At 43.8% G+C, this 18970-nt stretch overlaps 1 protein-coding gene across 1 annotated transcript in view; it reads left to right on the forward strand.

The window, feature by feature from the left end:
* smpx (small muscle protein X-linked) overlaps positions 1–15474 on the forward strand; it is a 34455-nt gene extending 18981 nt beyond the window's left edge. The window contains exons 3-5 of the mRNA XM_061240345.1: positions 6952–7038; positions 7510–7655; positions 15089–15474. Coding sequence (XP_061096329.1) covers positions 6952–7038; positions 7510–7647 — 225 coding nt within the window. The 3' untranslated portion in view covers positions 7648–7655; positions 15089–15474. The remainder of the gene's footprint in view (positions 1–6951; positions 7039–7509; positions 7656–15088) is intronic.
* The last annotated feature ends 3496 nt before the right edge of the window (positions 15475–18970 follow it).

Here is an 18970-nt window from a genome sequence, read left to right on the forward strand (position 1 = left end):
CACCAATGCTATTTCCCTATAAGGCTTACTTTTGGTTGGTCCCTTTCTGAAGCACTGTGCTGGATTCTACTAAATAACTATTACTAGCGGTTTTGATACAGTTTTAGTGTTGAACAGTATGTTTTCTCCCAACAGGATGTTCAATGTGCCTCCATTTATGTTTAAATAAATGTTTTGCTGTCTCCATTTCGAGGTTGAGGCAGCACCTCTACTCGTGGGCTGAACTATGCCATGGCATCGGCGGTATCTTTAAAAACGAATGGTTTACTGATGTCTGGCCAAGAGAATTAGAAGTTTTACCAGGTAATATTAAATCCTCAGCTTTGCTTGAATTATGACCTACAGTGGTAGCTTCCAGTCTTTGGGGAAAGCAATGGTCCAGATAGAAATCATGGTGATTTGTTAACATAATCAATAAAGCTCGCTCTTCAATCCCTTTCATGAACAGATTGATAAGGTGTATAGGCAAATTTCTCAATCCAGGTACCGCATACTCCTGGCCTAGATAACACAAATTGCTGTTTGTTCGTCTTAATTTAAATTTCAGGATAAACAATTTTAAAAAGCCCACATGCTGCCCCAATGGATCTATCCTACACCCCAGCCACCTCAGCCTAACAGTGCTAGTTTAGATTAGATGATAATCTGCAATGCTATCTGCATACAGCCTCTCACTACATGAGAGCAGGTTTGGCAAAGGCTACATTAAAAACTTTGTTATACTTTTCGTTTTTCTGTCAAGCCTTTTCAGTTGCTACTTTCCCAGTAGATCCCAACATAGTATGTGCTTTTATAGTCCACTGTTTTACAGAGATTACAGTCTTCATCTAAGCACTGTTCTCAGGAATTTGGTTTCATATTAATTGTCTGGCCCCTTCAGCTCAGTCTACTTGGAAATCCTTCAATCAATCTTCTTCTCAAAGGCATTAAAAAGGAAAGTCTCCTTGTTAAATCATATTAAACACTCTAAAACGGACCAAGTAAATAAATAAGTGCATAAATAATAAATAAATGAAAACATTAATGAAACTAGGCGGCACGGATGGTGCAGTGGGTAGCACTGCCGCCTCACAGCAAGGAGTTTGCATGTTCTCCCCGTGTCTGCGTGGGTTTCCTCCGGGTACTTCGGTTTCCTCCCACAGTCCAAAGACATGCACGTTAGGCTGATTGGAGAGTCTAAATTGCCCGTATGTATGAGTGTGGTGTGTGTGCCCTGCGATAGACTGGCGACCTGTCTAGGGTGTATTCCTGCCTTTCGCCCAATGTATGCTGGGATAGGCTCCAGCCCCCCTGCGACCCTGATCAGGATAAGCGGGTTCAGATAATGGATGGATGGATGGATTAATGAAACTAGTGTTGCTAGGTGGTTGCGAGGGTGTTGCTAGGGTGTTGCTAGGTGGTTGCTTGGGTGTTTCTTCGTGGTCTCGAGGCTGTTGCGAGGTTGTTGCTAAGGTGTTGTGAGGAGGTTGCGAGGGCATTGCTAGGTGGTTGCTAAGGTGTTGCTAGGTGGTGGCTATGTGGTTTCTAGGGTGGTTGCTAAGCTGTTGCTAGGTGGTTGCAAGAGTGTTGCTAGGCGGTTGCTATGTGGTTTCTAGGGTGGTTGCTAAGATGTTGCTAGTTGGTTGCTCGGTAGTTGCTAAGATGTGTTTGTTGGTTACTAGGGTGTTGCGATGTGGTTGCTAGGGTGGTTGCTAAGGTGTGACTAAGTGGTTGCTATGGTGTTGCTTGCGTGGTGTCTAGGGTGTTGATAGGGCATTGCTTGGATGTTGCTATTTGGTTGCTAGGGTGTTGATAGGTGGTTGAGGGGCATTGCTAGGTGGTTGCTAGGGTGTTGCTTGGTGGTTGCTTGGATGTCGCTAGGTGGTTGCTAGCATGTTGATAAGTGGTAACTACGGTGTTGCAAGGTGGTTGCTGGGTGGTTGCTAAGCTGTGTTTGTTGGTTGCTAGGGTGTTGCTAGGTGGTTGCTATGTGGCTACTAGGGCGGTTGCTAAGGTGTTGCTCGTTGGTTGCCAGGGTGTTGCTGGGGGATTGCTTGGATGTTGCTATCTGGTTACTAGGGTGTTGCTCAGTGTTTATAGGTGGTTGCGAGGTGGTACCTAAGGTGTTAGTAGGGTGTTGCTCGGCGGGTGCTATGGTGTTGCTAGGCGGGTGCTAAGGTGTTGCTAGGTGGTTGCTAAGGTGTGTTATTTGGTTGCTAGGGTGTTGCTAGGTGCTTGCTATGTGGTTGCTAGGGTGGTTGCTAAGGTGTTGCTAGGTGGTTGCTTGGGGATTGCTTGGATGTTGCTACCTGGTTGCTAGGGTATTGATAGGTGGTTGCTATGGTGTTGCCACATGGTTGTCATGGTGTTGCTTGGTGGTTTAGGTATTACATTACATTACATTACATGGCATTTATCCAGAGCGACGTACAACAAAGTGCAAATCAAACACAAGAACAAGTGCAAAGAGGACCTGAGAGGACAGTACAGTTCCGAGTCCTAGTGTGAACATACAGAAAAATCAGAACCCTTTAAGAGTACAATCAACTTTCAAACTAGCATACCACAAATGCAGCTAGAATACAACAATACAACAGCCAATAAAAAATAACAATACCTATACAAGTAACAATATCTATACAATCTATACATAAGTGCCATTACAGTCTAAGGCTAATCTTGGTGGTGAGTTGGGGAGGGAAAGGTGTAGCCTGAAGAGATGAGTCTTCAGTCTGTGCTTGAAGGAGGTCAGAGACTCTGCCATTCTGACATCCACCGGGAGGTCATTCCACCACCGTGGGACCAGGACAGACAGCAGTCATGAGCGTGAGGTGCAGGTGTGGCGAGGAGGAGGCGCCAGACGGCACGAAGTGGCAGAACGGAGGGGTCTTGTTGGTGTATAAGTCTTGATAAGGGATTGAATATATACAGGGGCTGATCGTTTAACTGCCTGGTATGCGAGCACCAAAGTTTTAAATTTGATGCGAGCCATAACAGGCAGCCAGTGGAGGTTGCGGAGCAGGGGGGTGACATGTGAATGTCTGGGAACATTGAATACCAGACGGGCTGTAGCATTCTGGATCAGTTGTAGGGGTCTGATGGCAGATGCTGGAAGGCCAGCCAGCAGAGAATTGCAATAGTCCAGACGGGACAGGACCATTGCTTGAGTGGAGTAGGTGGTGAGAAAGGGTCGGATTCTCCGGATGTTGTACAGGAAGAACCTGCACGCCCGGGTCACCGTAGCGATGTTCTCAGAGAAGGATAGCCTGTTGTCCATCACCACTCCAAGGTTTCTTGTACTAGGGGATGAGGTCACTGTGGTATCCCCTAGTGAGATGGAGAAATCAGAGAAGGGAAAGGTTAAAGCAGGGATGAAGATGACCTCCGTCTTACCTGGGTTGAGCTTTAGATGGTGGTTGCCCATCCAGCTCTGGATGTCTCTCAGGCAGGTGGAGATACGGGTAGAGACCTGTGTGTCTGATGGGGGGAAGGAGAGAAAGAGTTGGGTGTCATCGGCATAACAATGATAGGAGATGCCATGAGCAGAGATAAAGGGGCCAAGGGATCTTGTGTAGATGGAGAAGAGGAGGGGTCCGAGGACTGAGCCCTGGGGGACTCCTGTAACAAGGGGACGAGGGGTTGACACTCCTCCAGCCCAGGGCACCTGGGAGGACTGGCCAGAGATATAAGATTTGATCCACTCTAAGGCTGTGCCACAGATCCCTGTAGATGCCAGGGAGGCTAAGAGGATGGAGTGGTTGAGAGAATTTGGCAGAGAATTTCCAGGAAGGGGAGATCAGCAAGCCAGTGCCACCTCCACGGCCAGAGGGCCGGGGGGTGTGTGAGAAGGAGAAGGAGGATGAGAGGGCAGCGGGGGTGGCAGTGTTCTCTGGTGTAATCCAGGTCTCAGTGAGGGCAAGGAAATGTAGGGACAGGAGGGAGGCATAACCAGTAATGTTGTCACAAGGGGTCAGCGAGGGGTAGCAGAGGTTGGTGGGGTTCCGTCGCCATGGAGGGCCACGTCGCTGGAAGCGCGTTCTGAAGGGGAGAGAGCTGACCCCCCTATACCATTCCAAAATGAGCACGTCTATAGTTGGTAAGGTGTTGCTAGGTGGTTGTGAGGGCGTTGCTAGGTGGTTGCTAAGGTGTGTTAGTTGGTTGCTAGGTGGGTGCTATTTGTCGCTACTAGGGTGGTAGCTAAGGTGTGTTAGGTGGTTGCTTGGGTGTTGCTAGGGCGTTGCTCGGTGGTTGCTAGGGTGTTGCTAGTTGCTTGCAAAGGTGTTGATCAGTGGTAACTAGGGTGTTGCGGGATAGTTGTTAATGTGTTGTTAAGGTGTTTCTAGGTGGACATTTTCCAGTTTGTTTGGTGTTGATAACCCAAACTGTGGGAGGAGTAGGCAGACAAAAAAAACAACGGAATAGTAAATAAAACTTTTGGATAACAATAATGTGTTGCTTCACAATCACACTAATAACTAGACATGGGCAAATCAGTGGACTATTGCTACTACTGCTAATACTATGGTGTTTAAATATTTCCATTTACAAGCTGGTGTACAGGTGTACCTAATAAAGTAGTCACTGAGTTTGGATGAACTATTAAATATTTACATTTAAAAACCTGTGTACAGGTGTACCTAAAAATGTGGTCACTGAATTTATATGAACTCTGCCAGAGGGCAGACGCTATTGTGACATCACAGGTTTCCTGGAGACACAGCTCATTTGCATATCAGTAGCGGATTGAGTGAGGCTAGAGTGTACAGAAAGCTGTTCTCAAACAAATGCTCATAATTCAAAAACCCAAAAGCTGTTAACATTGTGAGAATCAGGATGAACCGCTGAACATTTTGATGTATAATACATGCATGGTAAAAACTTGTGAAAAACAAGAAACTGAAAATTGCTCCATTCATTCCTATGGGACTTTTTTTCCCTGGAAAACCTTAAATATATCTGAAATTAATGGGAATATCAAAAAGCTGTGAACAAGCACACTTCGGATCATGCCGGATGTTTTCAATTTGGTTTGGTGTTGATAACTCAAAAACTGGGAGGAGCAAGCAGACAAAAAACTGTCTGAATAATAATAATAATAAATACAACTTTCAGATAACAATAGTGTGTTGTTTCGCAGTCACACTAACTAGAGCTGTATGGAGAGTGATTGCTCTGCATCACTGATCCATGCATTTACTGCTGCTACTGTAAATATTATTACTTCATACAGCTGTTACCTCTCAGGTGTTGCTAGGTGGTTGCTAAGGTGTGTTAGGTGGTTGCTAGGATGTTGCTAAGGTGTTGCTAGGGTATTGCTAGGCATTGATAACAGCCGATCACTGTCATGATAGGTTTTTACATAATGTAAGGGAATTGGTTTATTTAAAGTATATGAAGCATATGAGCATATATGTTTTATGAAAATCTATGCAGCCTATATACATCTATATGAGTCTATATATGTTGCTCTGGTATTAATAATCAGTTGCTAGGTGGTTGCTTGGCATTTATACCAGTCAATCAGCTGAGATGATACTGCATAATGCAAGGCAATTGGTTTCATGGCGGCATATAAAGCACTTCATGTATGCAGTCAGTTATGACCTCTAGTTCAACTCTGCTAGAGGGCAGTGGCTATTGTGACATCACAGGGTTCCACAGGCACAACACGGATTGGCTGACCTGCAGAATGTGCGAGAGAGTTAGCAGAGTGTGAAAAAGGGAGAAGAATGTGTTCTCAAACAAATACTCATAATAAAAACAGTGTAAGTTGTAGCTGTCTACAAAAGCTTTGTGAAAATCTGTTTGGAACGCTGAAGATTTTGATGAAAAAAATAACACCTACTTATTCATGCGATTATCTAATCAGCCAATTGTGCGGTAGCAGTGCAATGCATATAATTATGTAGATACAGGTCAGGAGTTTCAATTAATGTTCACATCAACCATCAGAATGGGGGAAAATGTGATCTAAGTGACTTTGAGTTTATTATTTAACATCAATATATTCATTTCCATTATCTTCAGACTCAACCTCAACCTGAGGGGGAGAGTTTCCATAGGAAATGTACAAAGTGGTCAGTTACCGGCCTATGTAGATCTAGGATTTACTTTAACCCACCTTTTTTCTGGCTTGGATGCCGGGTCAACTCTGCCAATTACCTGGTATTTCTGCTCTGTGTAAAGATTATTTCTTGAATTTCCTTTAACCTTTTTTGTAAAACAAATTATGTTTTTTATTATAAATTATTTATGTTTGGAAATATCCATTGGTTTAAAAATTTGTTTAAAAAAAAAGTATTGCTGCTGCAAAAAAATGTGTAATGTTATTGGGAAATAAAAGCAATGCGAGTTCTGTTCTACGATTTGTCTTCTTTCCTCCAAACAATCAAAAAGAATCAATGAGAGAATAATACATACTAATATATAATATTAATTCATATATAATATTAAAAGCAGAATAATTTGCCTCTGACCTATGTCATTAGCTTAGGACATAGCAGTGGTGGTGTGGGCTGCCGCCAGGAGGGGAGATATGTGATTTTGAGATGATGGAAATTGCAGTTTGGCAAACAGAATAGCCTTGTTAGCCTTGGAGATGGGCTCCTCAGGGCCTGTCCTCATGAGAAGGTAGACATAGTTGGTCTAATCAAGACCTGAGTTGGCGAGATTTTGTCCGTCTGGGGCAATCGGTGGGGTAGGTCTAATAAGGGTGTGTCTGCCCAGGTAGGTTGGTTGTGTAGATCTAATTAAGGTGTGTCTCTCTCTAGGTGGATGGGTGGGGTCAGTCTAATTAGGGTGTGTCTCTCCTGGGTTGGATGGGTGGGGTCAGTTTAATGAGCATGTGTCTCTCTGTGGTTGGATGGGTGGGGTCAGTCTCATACGGGTGTGCCCCTCTCTGGGGGGCAGGTGGGTGGGGGAGGCATGCTGTCTGTCTCCTCAGTGGATGTCCCTTTGGATTGTTCCCTTTAGGCTAACCTAAATATCCCAATGGGGGCACTCCGCCCTGGAGCTGGGCATCCTGTCAAAAGGAAAGAGGAAACAGCGGATCATGAGGAGGTAACACCTCCCACACACACTCACACAATGACACAGACACAAGCACATAATTGACAGAGCTTTGCTTCAATTCCTATAGAAATATTGTAGCTGTAGTACCCTAAAATATCCCCCAGTGTGCAAACATGTCAGCTTTAGTGACACAATGGTGAAGGAAACCAAAGAGCACACGAGTGGCATACATGCATAATTTTAGCCTTCAGTGACATCAACACGTACACTCTGTGTCTATGTGCTAGCGGGGACTGGGGCACATGAGCAGAGGTAGGAGGAGGAGTACAGGTGATTAACACCAGAATTTATGCAGTCACACAGCAGGCTTCTCACTCAACATGCCATGCAAGGGTATTTCCTCTTGACAAGGACGGTTCAGAATCTCAGTTTCTCCTGGATCATGACCGAATTAGCACACATGGAGTGATGGCATGTACAGGAATCTGCTGCCCCTCACCCCCCCTACACATCTTCCAGGCCCTGCCCCAGTCCCTGCCTGTGTCTTCTGAGGAAAAGAAGCAGCTACCCGGTGCCATAAAGCTGCCAGGTCCAGCTGTCAACCTGTCCGAAATCCAGAATGTGAGGAGTGAACTCAAATGGGTCACAAAGGAATAACCTCACAGGTACAGACATAGACATGTACACATCATCATATGCACAATGAACACCCAACATGTGTACTTAAACGCTCACATGGCCACATAGCCTGGGTCACACAGATTGAATGACTAGAAGCATCAAGTTGGCTGATATCAAGTTGCAATGATTTTTCTCTCACACACTCTTGATGTTTGCTCAGTGACCACTTTATTAGGTAAACCTGTACACCAGCTTGTTAATGCAAATATCTAATCAGCCAAAAATAAAAAGCAACTCAAAGCATAAAAGCATGCTGTCAAGAGGTTCAGTTGTTCTTCAGATCAAACATCAGAACAGGGAAGAAATGGGATTTAAAGGTACAATAGGTAAGATTTTTGTGTTAAAACATTGTAAATCCCTTCCTATCATTGAAAAAGGTTCACTGACATGATGACTCGCCCTCTGCCTGTGTTTATGGTGTTTATTCGGGTTTCAAAATGTGCAGTTGACTGGCCAGCACTCTGTACCAAAACATTGTATAGCTATTCAATTCAAGCTTATTGGTTGAAAATTGCCACAGCCAATGGCGTTTCAACGTCAGCGCATTCACAGAGAAAGGGGTAGGTTAAACATTGGTGTGTTTGTTGCTGCAATTCCTCTCTTGACCATTAGAAGTCCGAAATTACCTCTTGTACCTTTAAGTGACTTTGACCGTGGACTGATTGTTGTTGCCAGACGGGTTCGTTTGAGTATGTCAGAAACAGCTGATCTCCAGGGATCTTAAGGCACAACAGTCTCTAAAGCTGACAGAGAATGGTGCAAAAAAGAAAATACTTCCAGTAAGTGGCAGTTCTGTGCCCTGTCAGAGGAGAATGGCCAGACAGGTTCAAGCTGACAGGAAGGCAGTAACACAAATATACAGCAGTGGTATACAGAAGAGCATCTCTGAACACACAACATTTCAAACTAGGTAGTAGCAGCAGAAGACCAATATGTAAAATAAGTAAGTCTAATGTGGTCACTGAGTGTATGCACAGAGGAGATACTCTTTCATTATGAAGAGATAAACCTTGCCTTACGCAGTGTGAACAGATTCTGCAATCACAAACTACGCTGTGATTATGCTGCATCAAGTGCATAAGGCTACGCAATGATGGTCAGTGTGGATTGTCATGCTTCAAAGTGCATCACATCAGTAAAACCTTGTTACATGTTACATTACATGTTATTTAGCTGCCATTTTTATCCAAAGCAACTTACAGTTGATTAGACTAAGCAGGATTGTGGGGTTAAGGGCCTTGTTCAAGGGTCCAACAACTGTGCGGATCTTATCGTGTCTACACCGGGGCTTGAATCATCAACCTTCCCAGTCATGTACGGCGGCCTGTAGTGGTTAAGGTAAATGACTGGGACACACGAGGTCAGTGGCTCTAATCCGAGTGTAGCCACGATAAGATCCGCACAGCCGTTGGGCCCTTGAGCTAGGCCCTTAACCCTGCATTGCTCCAGGGGAGGATTGTCTCCTGCTTAGTCTAATCAACTGTACGTCGCTCTGGATAAGAGCGTCTGCCAAATGCCAATAATGTAATGTAATGTAATGTACATTAACCACTTGGCTCCAGGCTGCCACCTTGTCAGCTGCCATGACACTGCCCAGCCACATGATGGCAGTATTGGTCTCCCCAACTGCCCAAGAAAAACCTCCACCCACACTCCCTGCTCCATGTAGGCATCTGGGAGAGTCTATTTATACCCATCTGCTGCTGGGCTTGAATTTGGGGCCACTGGCACTCTGTGACATGTTATATTATGACCCACAGTGGCAAAGAGAACACAGGACAGCAGGCCAAATAAAGGTCTCTGACCTGTTTACAGTGGGCTCTGGAATTATTGGCACCCTTAGTAATAATGGAGAAAAAAGGCTGCATATAATAAACAACATGGATAAAGATCTATATATAAAAATATATCAGTGAGTACTTTATTAGACTGTAGCCTATCCACTTAGAGGTTTGCTCTTCTGCATACCACTGTTGTAATGTGTGTTACTGTCACCTTCCTGTCAGCTTCAACCAGTCTGGCCCTTCTCCTCTGACCTCTCTCATTAGAGTAGTAGGTAGAGTTTCTACCCACAGAACTGCTGTTCACAGGATGTTTTTTGTTCTTTCTCTGCAAACCATAGAGACTGCTGTGTGTGGAAAATCTATGAGATCAGCAGTTTCTGAGATACTCAAACCACCAAGTGATATTGACAATACAATTTTACTTTAATTTCGTTAACCCTTTGACGCACGGGTCTCACGCGTGTTACAGTGCCAAAATGGTCACACTGGTGAGATTAGAAGACAAGATTAGAATGTCTGTTTATGAATGACAACAATTACACCTCATTCTTTATAAGTCTAAATACAGTTATTTTCCACTGCACCAAGTAACACTTTACAAATGCAGTATTTATGTCCCCAATGTGAGCATTTATGCCGACATCCACATGCTCAGGGGGGATATCGCAAAACAGAATTAGGTGGATTAGTTCACAGAGTAAGAACCCAGAACAGCTGTTTTACTTGGGAGTACAACCAAACATTTATTTCCTGGAAATAAACATGAATATTGTGATTAAAATATCAGTTTAACCTTACATTAACGTGTTCTGGACAATAATTGTCCTTATGTGGAATTTCAATATGTTAAACTGACTTTTTGTGGCTTTTAAACACAAATTTTACCAGCTATCCATCAATGATGAGAGCAGGACCCCCAACGGCACTGAAAAACAGACAGATCTCACTGAACATTGTTTATGCTTATGGAGTTCGAGCCTGGTGACTGAATGGCTCGTACTGGTTGACTTTACACACTCATATATGGCAGTTGGTGGCAGTTAGAACTCTCCAAATTCTGACTGATAGCCAGGTCAACGTGACGAGGTTCCACGATGAAGGCCTGACGCAGACTATAGCTCAGTCAAACTTTATTAGAGGAATTCACAACATAGAAGTCAGGCTCTGTTGCCCCACATTTCAATGGTGAACAGATCCGAAACCGCTCAACTGCCCCCTGATCTCAACTACTGTGGCACATAACACAAATATTTTTTATACAACAATACACGATTCTTGTAGCTGAGTTACGTTTGTACAGGCTGCAGATAGGCTATTTAACAAACAATTACTTGCTTAACTATTTGTTTAATTAGTTGTAATTTCTCACGTACCCGGTAGAGTGTCCAGTGCGCAAAGCATGCTGGTAGCTTCTGCCCAGTTTGGCTGGAACAGCCCCCGGACTCAACATTGCCCCCACCAAAGGGGTCTGTGATCCCCTATGGCCTTAGAGTTCAGTCCTCTAGGCACCGTGGCAACTGCCACTGCCATCTTGGGCGTACGGGAGAGGTGGGCACAGGGCCTGTAGGGGGCCAGCCGGTCCTGGTGTAGTGCCACTGCCCAACCATAACTCTTTGTCCACACCCTGTAGACCACGTCAGAGACTTCGTCCAGGACCTGGCACGGACTCCTCCCAGTGGCTGGTGAGCTTGGGTGACACCCCATTTTTGCGACATTCCCTGGGGTGAAGCCCCACCCCCGACAGCGGGTGCCGTAGGCCCTGTTCTGCCGGGTGGCGGAGCTTGCCTGGGCTTGGCAGGCAAAGTCGTGGGCAACCTCTAAGCGTTCATGCAGCTGCTCGGGCCCCGGTGGGGGGCCCAAACACCTAGTCCACAGGTGACTGCCGCTCCCGGCCCGGGATATGGGGTCGACTTGCTGCAGCTGCTGTTGCCCCAGGTGCTCCAGTCCCTGGCCTTGCGCCTTTTCCATGGGACAGTGGGGGCCAGGAGTCTTCCGTCTACGGGGAAAGTTCTACTGGGCGGGGTGCAGCTGAGAATTCAACAAAGTATTTGGAAATATTGATAGACAATCTGGTTGCCTCTGCTAGGAAGCTTGACTCTTGGCCATAGGTAGATTGTACAGCAGCACAATGACTCCAGGCATACATGAAAATCCGCACAGGAATGGTTAAGTAAAAACAACAACCCCCTTGTGGTTGAGTCGTCAACATCCCAAATTATTGTTGCGTTCATATTTCTGTAATAATATAAACTGCAACGTAATAAAACTGAAAAATGGCAATGCCAGATTGTTAAAAAGACTCTCCGCTAGCAAGAACAGTAGATGCTTGTCAGCCCATTATTTGCAAAACAGGGCAATAAAATGCCAGCCTCCCCCTCGTCACACTCACAGTTTACAACCCTCACCTCGCCATAAACTCAGACAATAAAAGGCATATTCTAGCAATCCTTGATACCATTTCTCTATGTCAAAAAATCATGTTCCAATATGAAAACAGAAAGATAAAATTCAGAAGTTGAAGTCAGGCCGACATATTTCTGGTTTGGTAAATGATTTGCTAGGTCATTTCAGAACTAATGTGAAACATGGTAAGCTTCTTGTACAGGGTTTCCTGCCCTTTGCAACAAGGTATAATGTGTCATATTCAGTTGACGGACAGTTTAGGAATATTGCTGCGTTCGATTAGCAGAATGAATATACAGCCGTGTGTGAACATTCAATGAGCGTTTGCGTTGCAACCTCTGTACAGAATACACGAAGCTTTCACCACAGGGATGGGCTATATTGCTATAAAACTATGTTTAGCTTATCCTGGGTGTATCCTGGGTTTATCCTGTTGTGCATACATGCCTGTAGGATACGTCAATATCAGAGGACAGTTTATTCTAGCGCGTCTGTGGGTTGAAGTTTGGTGGTACAGCAGACATAATTTTGCGTTCGGTCTGTATATATTCCGATATTGTACATTTGTAAGTAGTTTTATGTTCCCTTGTTCCCTTGTCCCTTGTCAACTCCTCCCTGTCTTCCGGCTGTTTTCCGGCATCCTCCAAGAGGGCCCACATCACTACCCTACTAAAAAAGCCTACTCTGGATCCCTCCATCATCCAGAACTACCGCCCGGTATCTCTTCTTCCTTTCCTTTCTAAAACTATAGAATGAGCCGCTTCTACTCAACTTTCTTCTTTCTTTTCTAACAACAACCTGCTAGACCCCCATCAGTCTGGCTTCAGATCGGGCCACTCGACAGAGACTGCGCTCCTCTCCGTCAGTAAGTCACTCCATGCCGCACGAGCAGCCTCCCTCTCCTCTGTCCTCATTCTTCTAGATCTCTCTGCTGCCTTCGACACTGTGGATCACTCCATCCTCCTGTCTGCCCTGTCAGCAACGGGCATCTGTGGCACAGCCCTGGACTGGATTGAGTCCTGCCTCTCTGGTCGCTCCTTCCAGGTTGCCTGGGCTGGTTCGGTATCGACACCTCGGCCCCTCGCCACAGGAGTTCGCCAGGGCTCAGTCCTAGGCCCGCTTCTTTTTTCTCTTTACACTCGCTCCCTTGGCCCTGTGATCACTGCACATGGGCTATCCTACCACTGCTACGCGGACGATACCCAACTCTTCGTCTCGTTCCCGCCGTCTGATACGCAGGTTTCAGCCCGTATCTGCTTGCCTGAGGGACATCCAGAGCTGGATGGACAACCACCATCTAAAGCTCAACCCAGGCAAGACTGAAATGATACTCATCCCTGCTAATACCTCTCCTCATCTGGATCTCTCCATTTCCCTTGGGGATACCACACTCACGCCGTCACCCAGTGCAAGAAACCTCGGTGTGGTGATGGACAGCAGACTGTCCCTTTCCGATAACATTCCGGCGGTGACCCGGTCTTGCAGGTTCTTCCTATACAACATACGGAGAATCCGCCCCTTTCTCACCCCCTACTCGACCCAGCTCCTGGTCCAAGCGATGGTTCTATCTCGCCTGGACTACTGCAATTCCCTCTTGGCTGGCCTCCCAGCGTCCGCCATCAGACCCCTCCAACTTATCCAGAATGCAGCAGCTCGTCTGGTCTTCAACCTTCCCAAATACTCACACGTCACCCCCCCGCTTACTTCCCTCCACTGGCTGCCTGTCATGGCTCGCATCAAATTGCTTCCAAGCAGTTAAGGGGTCTTCCCCAGCTTATCTACAAACAATCATCAGACCCTACACCCCTGCCAGACCCCTTCGTTCAGCCTCCACAGGCCGCTTGGCACCTCCCCCTCTCCGAACCTCCACCTCACGCTCACGACTACTGTCTGTTCTGGCTCCACGGTGGTGGAACGAACTCCCCGTTGAGGTCAGAACTGAAGAATTTCTCCCCACCTTCAAGCGCAAGCTGAAGACACACCTCTTCAAGCAGCACCTCTCCCCATCCCTCCCTACCTCCCTGTGAACCCTAATTGTTGTCTCTGTGACTTGCTTTGTGTATCTGTATTTTTAGTTAGCTAGGTAAGCAGTGTTTGGATAGTGAACTTTGGTCACTTTGCTCTGTTGTTTGTTTCTTTGTTCAAAATATATATATATATATATATATATGGCCCTCGTCCTTATCTTTGTTGTACAGGTAGCAGTTGAAATCGTACTTCCCTCTAGGGTCTTTCAGCGAACTTATTCCTGGTTATGGGTATGCACTTTGTTGTATGTCGCTCTGGATAAGAGCGTCTGCCAAATGCCAATAATGTAATGTAATGTAATGTTCCTTTGCCTCCTAAAATGCAACGCCATATATGCAGATGAAAACTCATGTGGAATTTGAATGCTTGCTGATATCTTTATCAAATTCTGTACACAAGTTGACATCAAGTTTGTGCACAAAGATAAACTAGTAATGGGTTGACTGAAATTCAGTGCTAAACTATAAAACTTTTTTTAAAAGGTGTTTCATAATATCTTTTGTATTTTAATGTACATTTTGTGTACACTTATGTACATGCTCTGACATACATTTATTCAGTCTCAAATTTCTGAATGGTACAAGCCTCTTCTTTCATTTAAGTCTTCAACCGTGTGTGAGGTAAATATTTTTCAGATATTGACACTTTTATAGGACTAGTACAAAATAGGTGGAAGGGGCATTTAGGGGGGTAAAGTAGAAAGGGTTAAATCCCAAAGCCATCAATGATTCTGAAATGTTCTGCATAGAGGAATGGTAAAAAAAAATCCCTCCAAATGTAATCTCTACAAATTATTGGAAGATACTCATGGCTGGTACCTTTGCTAAGAGTGTTTCTGCAAAGTATTAAAACAGGGGTGCCAATATTTGTGGAACCTGCTTTTGGGGAAATGTATTTGAAACATATAAGATGTTGGTTGATTCCATTGAATCATTAATAAAGCACACTATTTATGCATGAATATAAAGCTCATGTCGATAATTCTTTCTTTTTTCCTTTACTGCACTTTTTGTGCATATTTGTCAAGGGTGCAAATTATTGTGGAGCCAGACTGAGCTTGGACCATATTTTGCTGTCCCACACATGCAGACACAACACACACACACTCCCACATCCATACATGTACATCACACACTCACAACACATCATTTGTATCTTGAGTAGCATGCTGACCTTGTGTTTTGTGCTTTTTTTCCCCCCAGAGATTCAAGCCTGCCACACCATGACAAATACATACAAGCACATACCCAACCCATTTTGGAACTACAAAAGCACTAATATCACCACTGATTAAGTATGACACAGTCCTCTTCAGAAGATCACATGGTCATGGATGTGGGTTTCACATCTCATGTCAGAGACTGAATGAAAAAAAAAAAACAAGAACAGACGCACCACCTTCTCAAGAATTCTGAAGACCACCCCACCCCCAGCTGGAACAGGCCGTGTCTTAGATTTTCTGTTCATTTTTCATTCTGCACTTTCTATTTTCATTATGTTTTCCTAGTCAATGATCCCCTGTTGTTGCTATAGTAACTGTGATATTGTGTTCACTGCTTTGGAATATTAAACTCTGGTTATAAATGTACATTCTAGTGCTGGTATTGAATCCAGACAGTGCCATGTAAGTGCACTGCAAACCATATTCTGGTATTCATATTGTGGGATATTCTCACATTCAGACAGCAGTATGAAAATGGTGGCAGTGCACTCACATGCACGCACACACACATACCAACCCTACATAGTTAGAAAAGGAATCCAATAGACACAGATCCCCCAACTGTTTACTTTTTCTAAAGCGATGGTTGATGTGAGCCGCTTCTGCTTACGTGAACATCTACGATGTTAGAAAATCATATTGATCAAATATAATATTAATAATTTATATTACTGCCTGTTATATATGTGAGAATATGTATCTGCTGTCTGTTTATGATAAATAATTTAAAGTTTTAATTTACATTCAAGTTTTCAAACAATTGGCAAAAAAAAAAAAAAAAAAAAAAAACTACCGACATGCCCCATTTGGCTCAAAATATATATATTTCTTTTTAAAATAAAGTCCAACAGTCAAACTTGACTGACACAAGAACAAACTCGCATACAAAAATAAAGGACAGCGCAATTGATGTGATAATTATCATTAGCAGTGAACTTAACTACAGCTATTGCTTGTAAATGATTGTGTCGTGGCAGAGAAAAGGGGCATTGTTTGGCACGGCTCACATAGTAACATCTGCTAGTAGTAGCTTCTACTCTATCACTAGGACCTCGCTAGCCACCTAGTATTGCTACAGCAATAATCTTCAGTCAGCTAACATTGAGACAGGTGTGTGGGGGGTTTGGACCCAAAATGCACAACTCAGAAACAATGGTGTAGTGAAGTCCTGTCAGGGCTTTATTCGGGGAATATCCAGAGAGCGTAGTCAAAAACAAGCAATGTTCGTACATGTAAAATCCAGCCAAGAAAAAAAAAAAACAAAGCGCAGTACCGAGGGAGAAGGCAGTCTCGTAATCGGTACACCATGCAAAAGGTCCGGTAGCCAGGAAAGCTGTCAGCGGGGCAGAAGTACAGGCAGACGGTAGGCAGGCTCAGGGTCGATGATGGCGCAAGAGTCAAGACCGAAGTCTGCTCCGCAGGGCAAAAGCACAAAGACAGCAGGCAAAGGAGTGGTACAGGCAGGCAATGGGCAACAAAACAGAAGTCAATAATCTAACCGGCTCGGATCGTACCAGGTAGCCAATGGACCGCACCGCACCGCACCGCACCGCACCGCACCGCACCGCACCGCACCGCACCGCACCGCACCGCACCGCACCGCACCGCACCGCACCGCACCGCACCGCACCGCACCGCACCGACGACCAGGAGGCAAACAATTTCGCAAAGACAAGACATGAAACTGAGCTTTATATGCTGGTGTAGACAGGCGTAGACAATTAGCTTGAGAGCAGCAAGAGAATGGAAATCAGGTGTGGAGGATTGACAAGTTAATGAGGTAATTAGTAATCGTTAGTAATAAACCTATCCTGCCCTAGCATTAGTAAATTAGTAAATGACATGCACAAGAAACGTAAGGTAACATGAACACATGATTAGAATGTTAGTATTACCCAATCCTGATCTAGCATTAGTAGATTAGTAAGTAGACAAGGGAAATTGAAACAATTAGGGTGTGAGTGTCAGAAAGGGAGAGAGAGAAAGCAGGAATGCAAGATTTGCAGAAAGACATGAAAAAGTGTATGCTAATCAATGAACAGTACAACCTAACATGAAACATAAATTGTGACATAACAAGTTTGCAAAACAATGACAATAAACTATATAACATGACATGGCAAGACTAATAATTAAATCGTAACAACAACTAAACATGAAACATAACATGACATGAAACATAAAAACGTGGTGAGACTAGACTAACATAATACATGACATGACAATAACGTAACCAAGACAATAACTAAACATAAATCATGACATGACAAACATGAAACGTGACAAACATGTCCTGAACCAGTGGAGGATGCTTGTCGTGTCTAGGAAACGACAGAATTCTAATTTGTCGAAAAACAACTTCATGAGGGAAAAGACACCACGGCAGCAAGCTCTTCAGGAAAATCTGACTTTATTAGCACAAGTGCACAAAGCCGGATCAATTCTGCAGAACTGAACCTCGATTGTTGGTTTCAGACACATTTCATACACTTCTTTCAACGCAACAAAACATTCCTAAAAACACCAGCTGGTCTCTGTGGGGCCTCAATGCGCAGGCCCACATTTTTGCTTTGTAAGCTGTTCTTAAAAATAAATGTTCTTATCATATCTTGTTCCATAAACTGTCCTATCATAAAAGATGAATTCATGCAAAACATGGTGCTATTCTGTACTTTCCAATTTTCCTTTTAAGCATACACATTATTGTATTCAACTCAGGTTACATATGGGTCACTGTGTACTTCTAGCACAAATTAGCTGTTTATCAGTTTGAAAATATACAGGCATACTTAATCATACTTTAATATTTGATTAATGTTTTCTTCTAAGTGAGTAAGTGTGGTTTTTCAGCTTGACGCATTCTTTGGCTTTTTCTTCCATAGTTGACACTGTGGTTTCTTGCGTTCCCATAAGCTCATCTGTAATTAATGATATAGGTTCATTGGATTACATATTCTACAATTGACACTGTGGTTTCTTGTGTTTCCATAAGCTCATCCATAATTAATGATATAGGTTCATTGGATTACATATTGATTACATTTTGACTTTTTTTTTTATTTGACTTGTGATTGATTTGTCATAAAACATAGGTCTGTGAATTTTTCCTACATGCTCAATAGGGGCGCATCGGGTGCCACCCCATCCCCGATCTGTCGATGGGAAACGCGAAACTGTCAGGGAGGAAAAAATAAGAAAAATATTTGTAATTATCTAACATTGGCATTTCTGTCTGCTAAATCATCAATTTAATGGGCAGAAAATAAAATCTTTTTTTTTCTTTTTTCTCACCTCTTCCTCACACTTCTTTGCGCACCTGGGCCATAGATATGCTACGCCCATAGAACCTTTCTTAAAATGGAGAAAGCCAGCTGTTGGTTTACAGTGGGTGTTTGAGTGCAATTCTAACAGCAGCCTGGAGCCATTTATCTCCATCGCAGATGTTGCAAGAACAGTAAGTAATTTATTTATTACATGCTTAAATATTTATGTATTTAGTTCAGGCACTTTGCCTGTTTATTATATAGCTAACATAGTTATATCTTTAATACACTGGTTTAAAAAACACAAGACACTGGCTGATGTGTGCTGCCAAGATTTAAAAGGTTCAAAAGAACTTCACATTACAATGTTCACATCCCATAAAAAACAACACTCCAGATGATTTGTAAGCTATTGAGATATGATGACATACCAGTACTCTGATAATTATTTAAGAAAGTGCACTGCAACCAGATGTGCGTTACATGTTTTTCTATTGCCATGTCAGCCAACAGGGTTAATAAATAACCACACAATAGATCGTCATTTACTTCCTGACTTTCAGAATAAAAAGGAAACTAAGAATTTAGTAGCCAAGCCA

Source organism: Conger conger, chromosome 4, assembly GCF_963514075.1.
Source record: "Conger conger chromosome 4, fConCon1.1, whole genome shotgun sequence".
Lineage (NCBI taxonomy): Eukaryota > Metazoa > Chordata > Actinopteri > Anguilliformes > Congridae > Conger > Conger conger.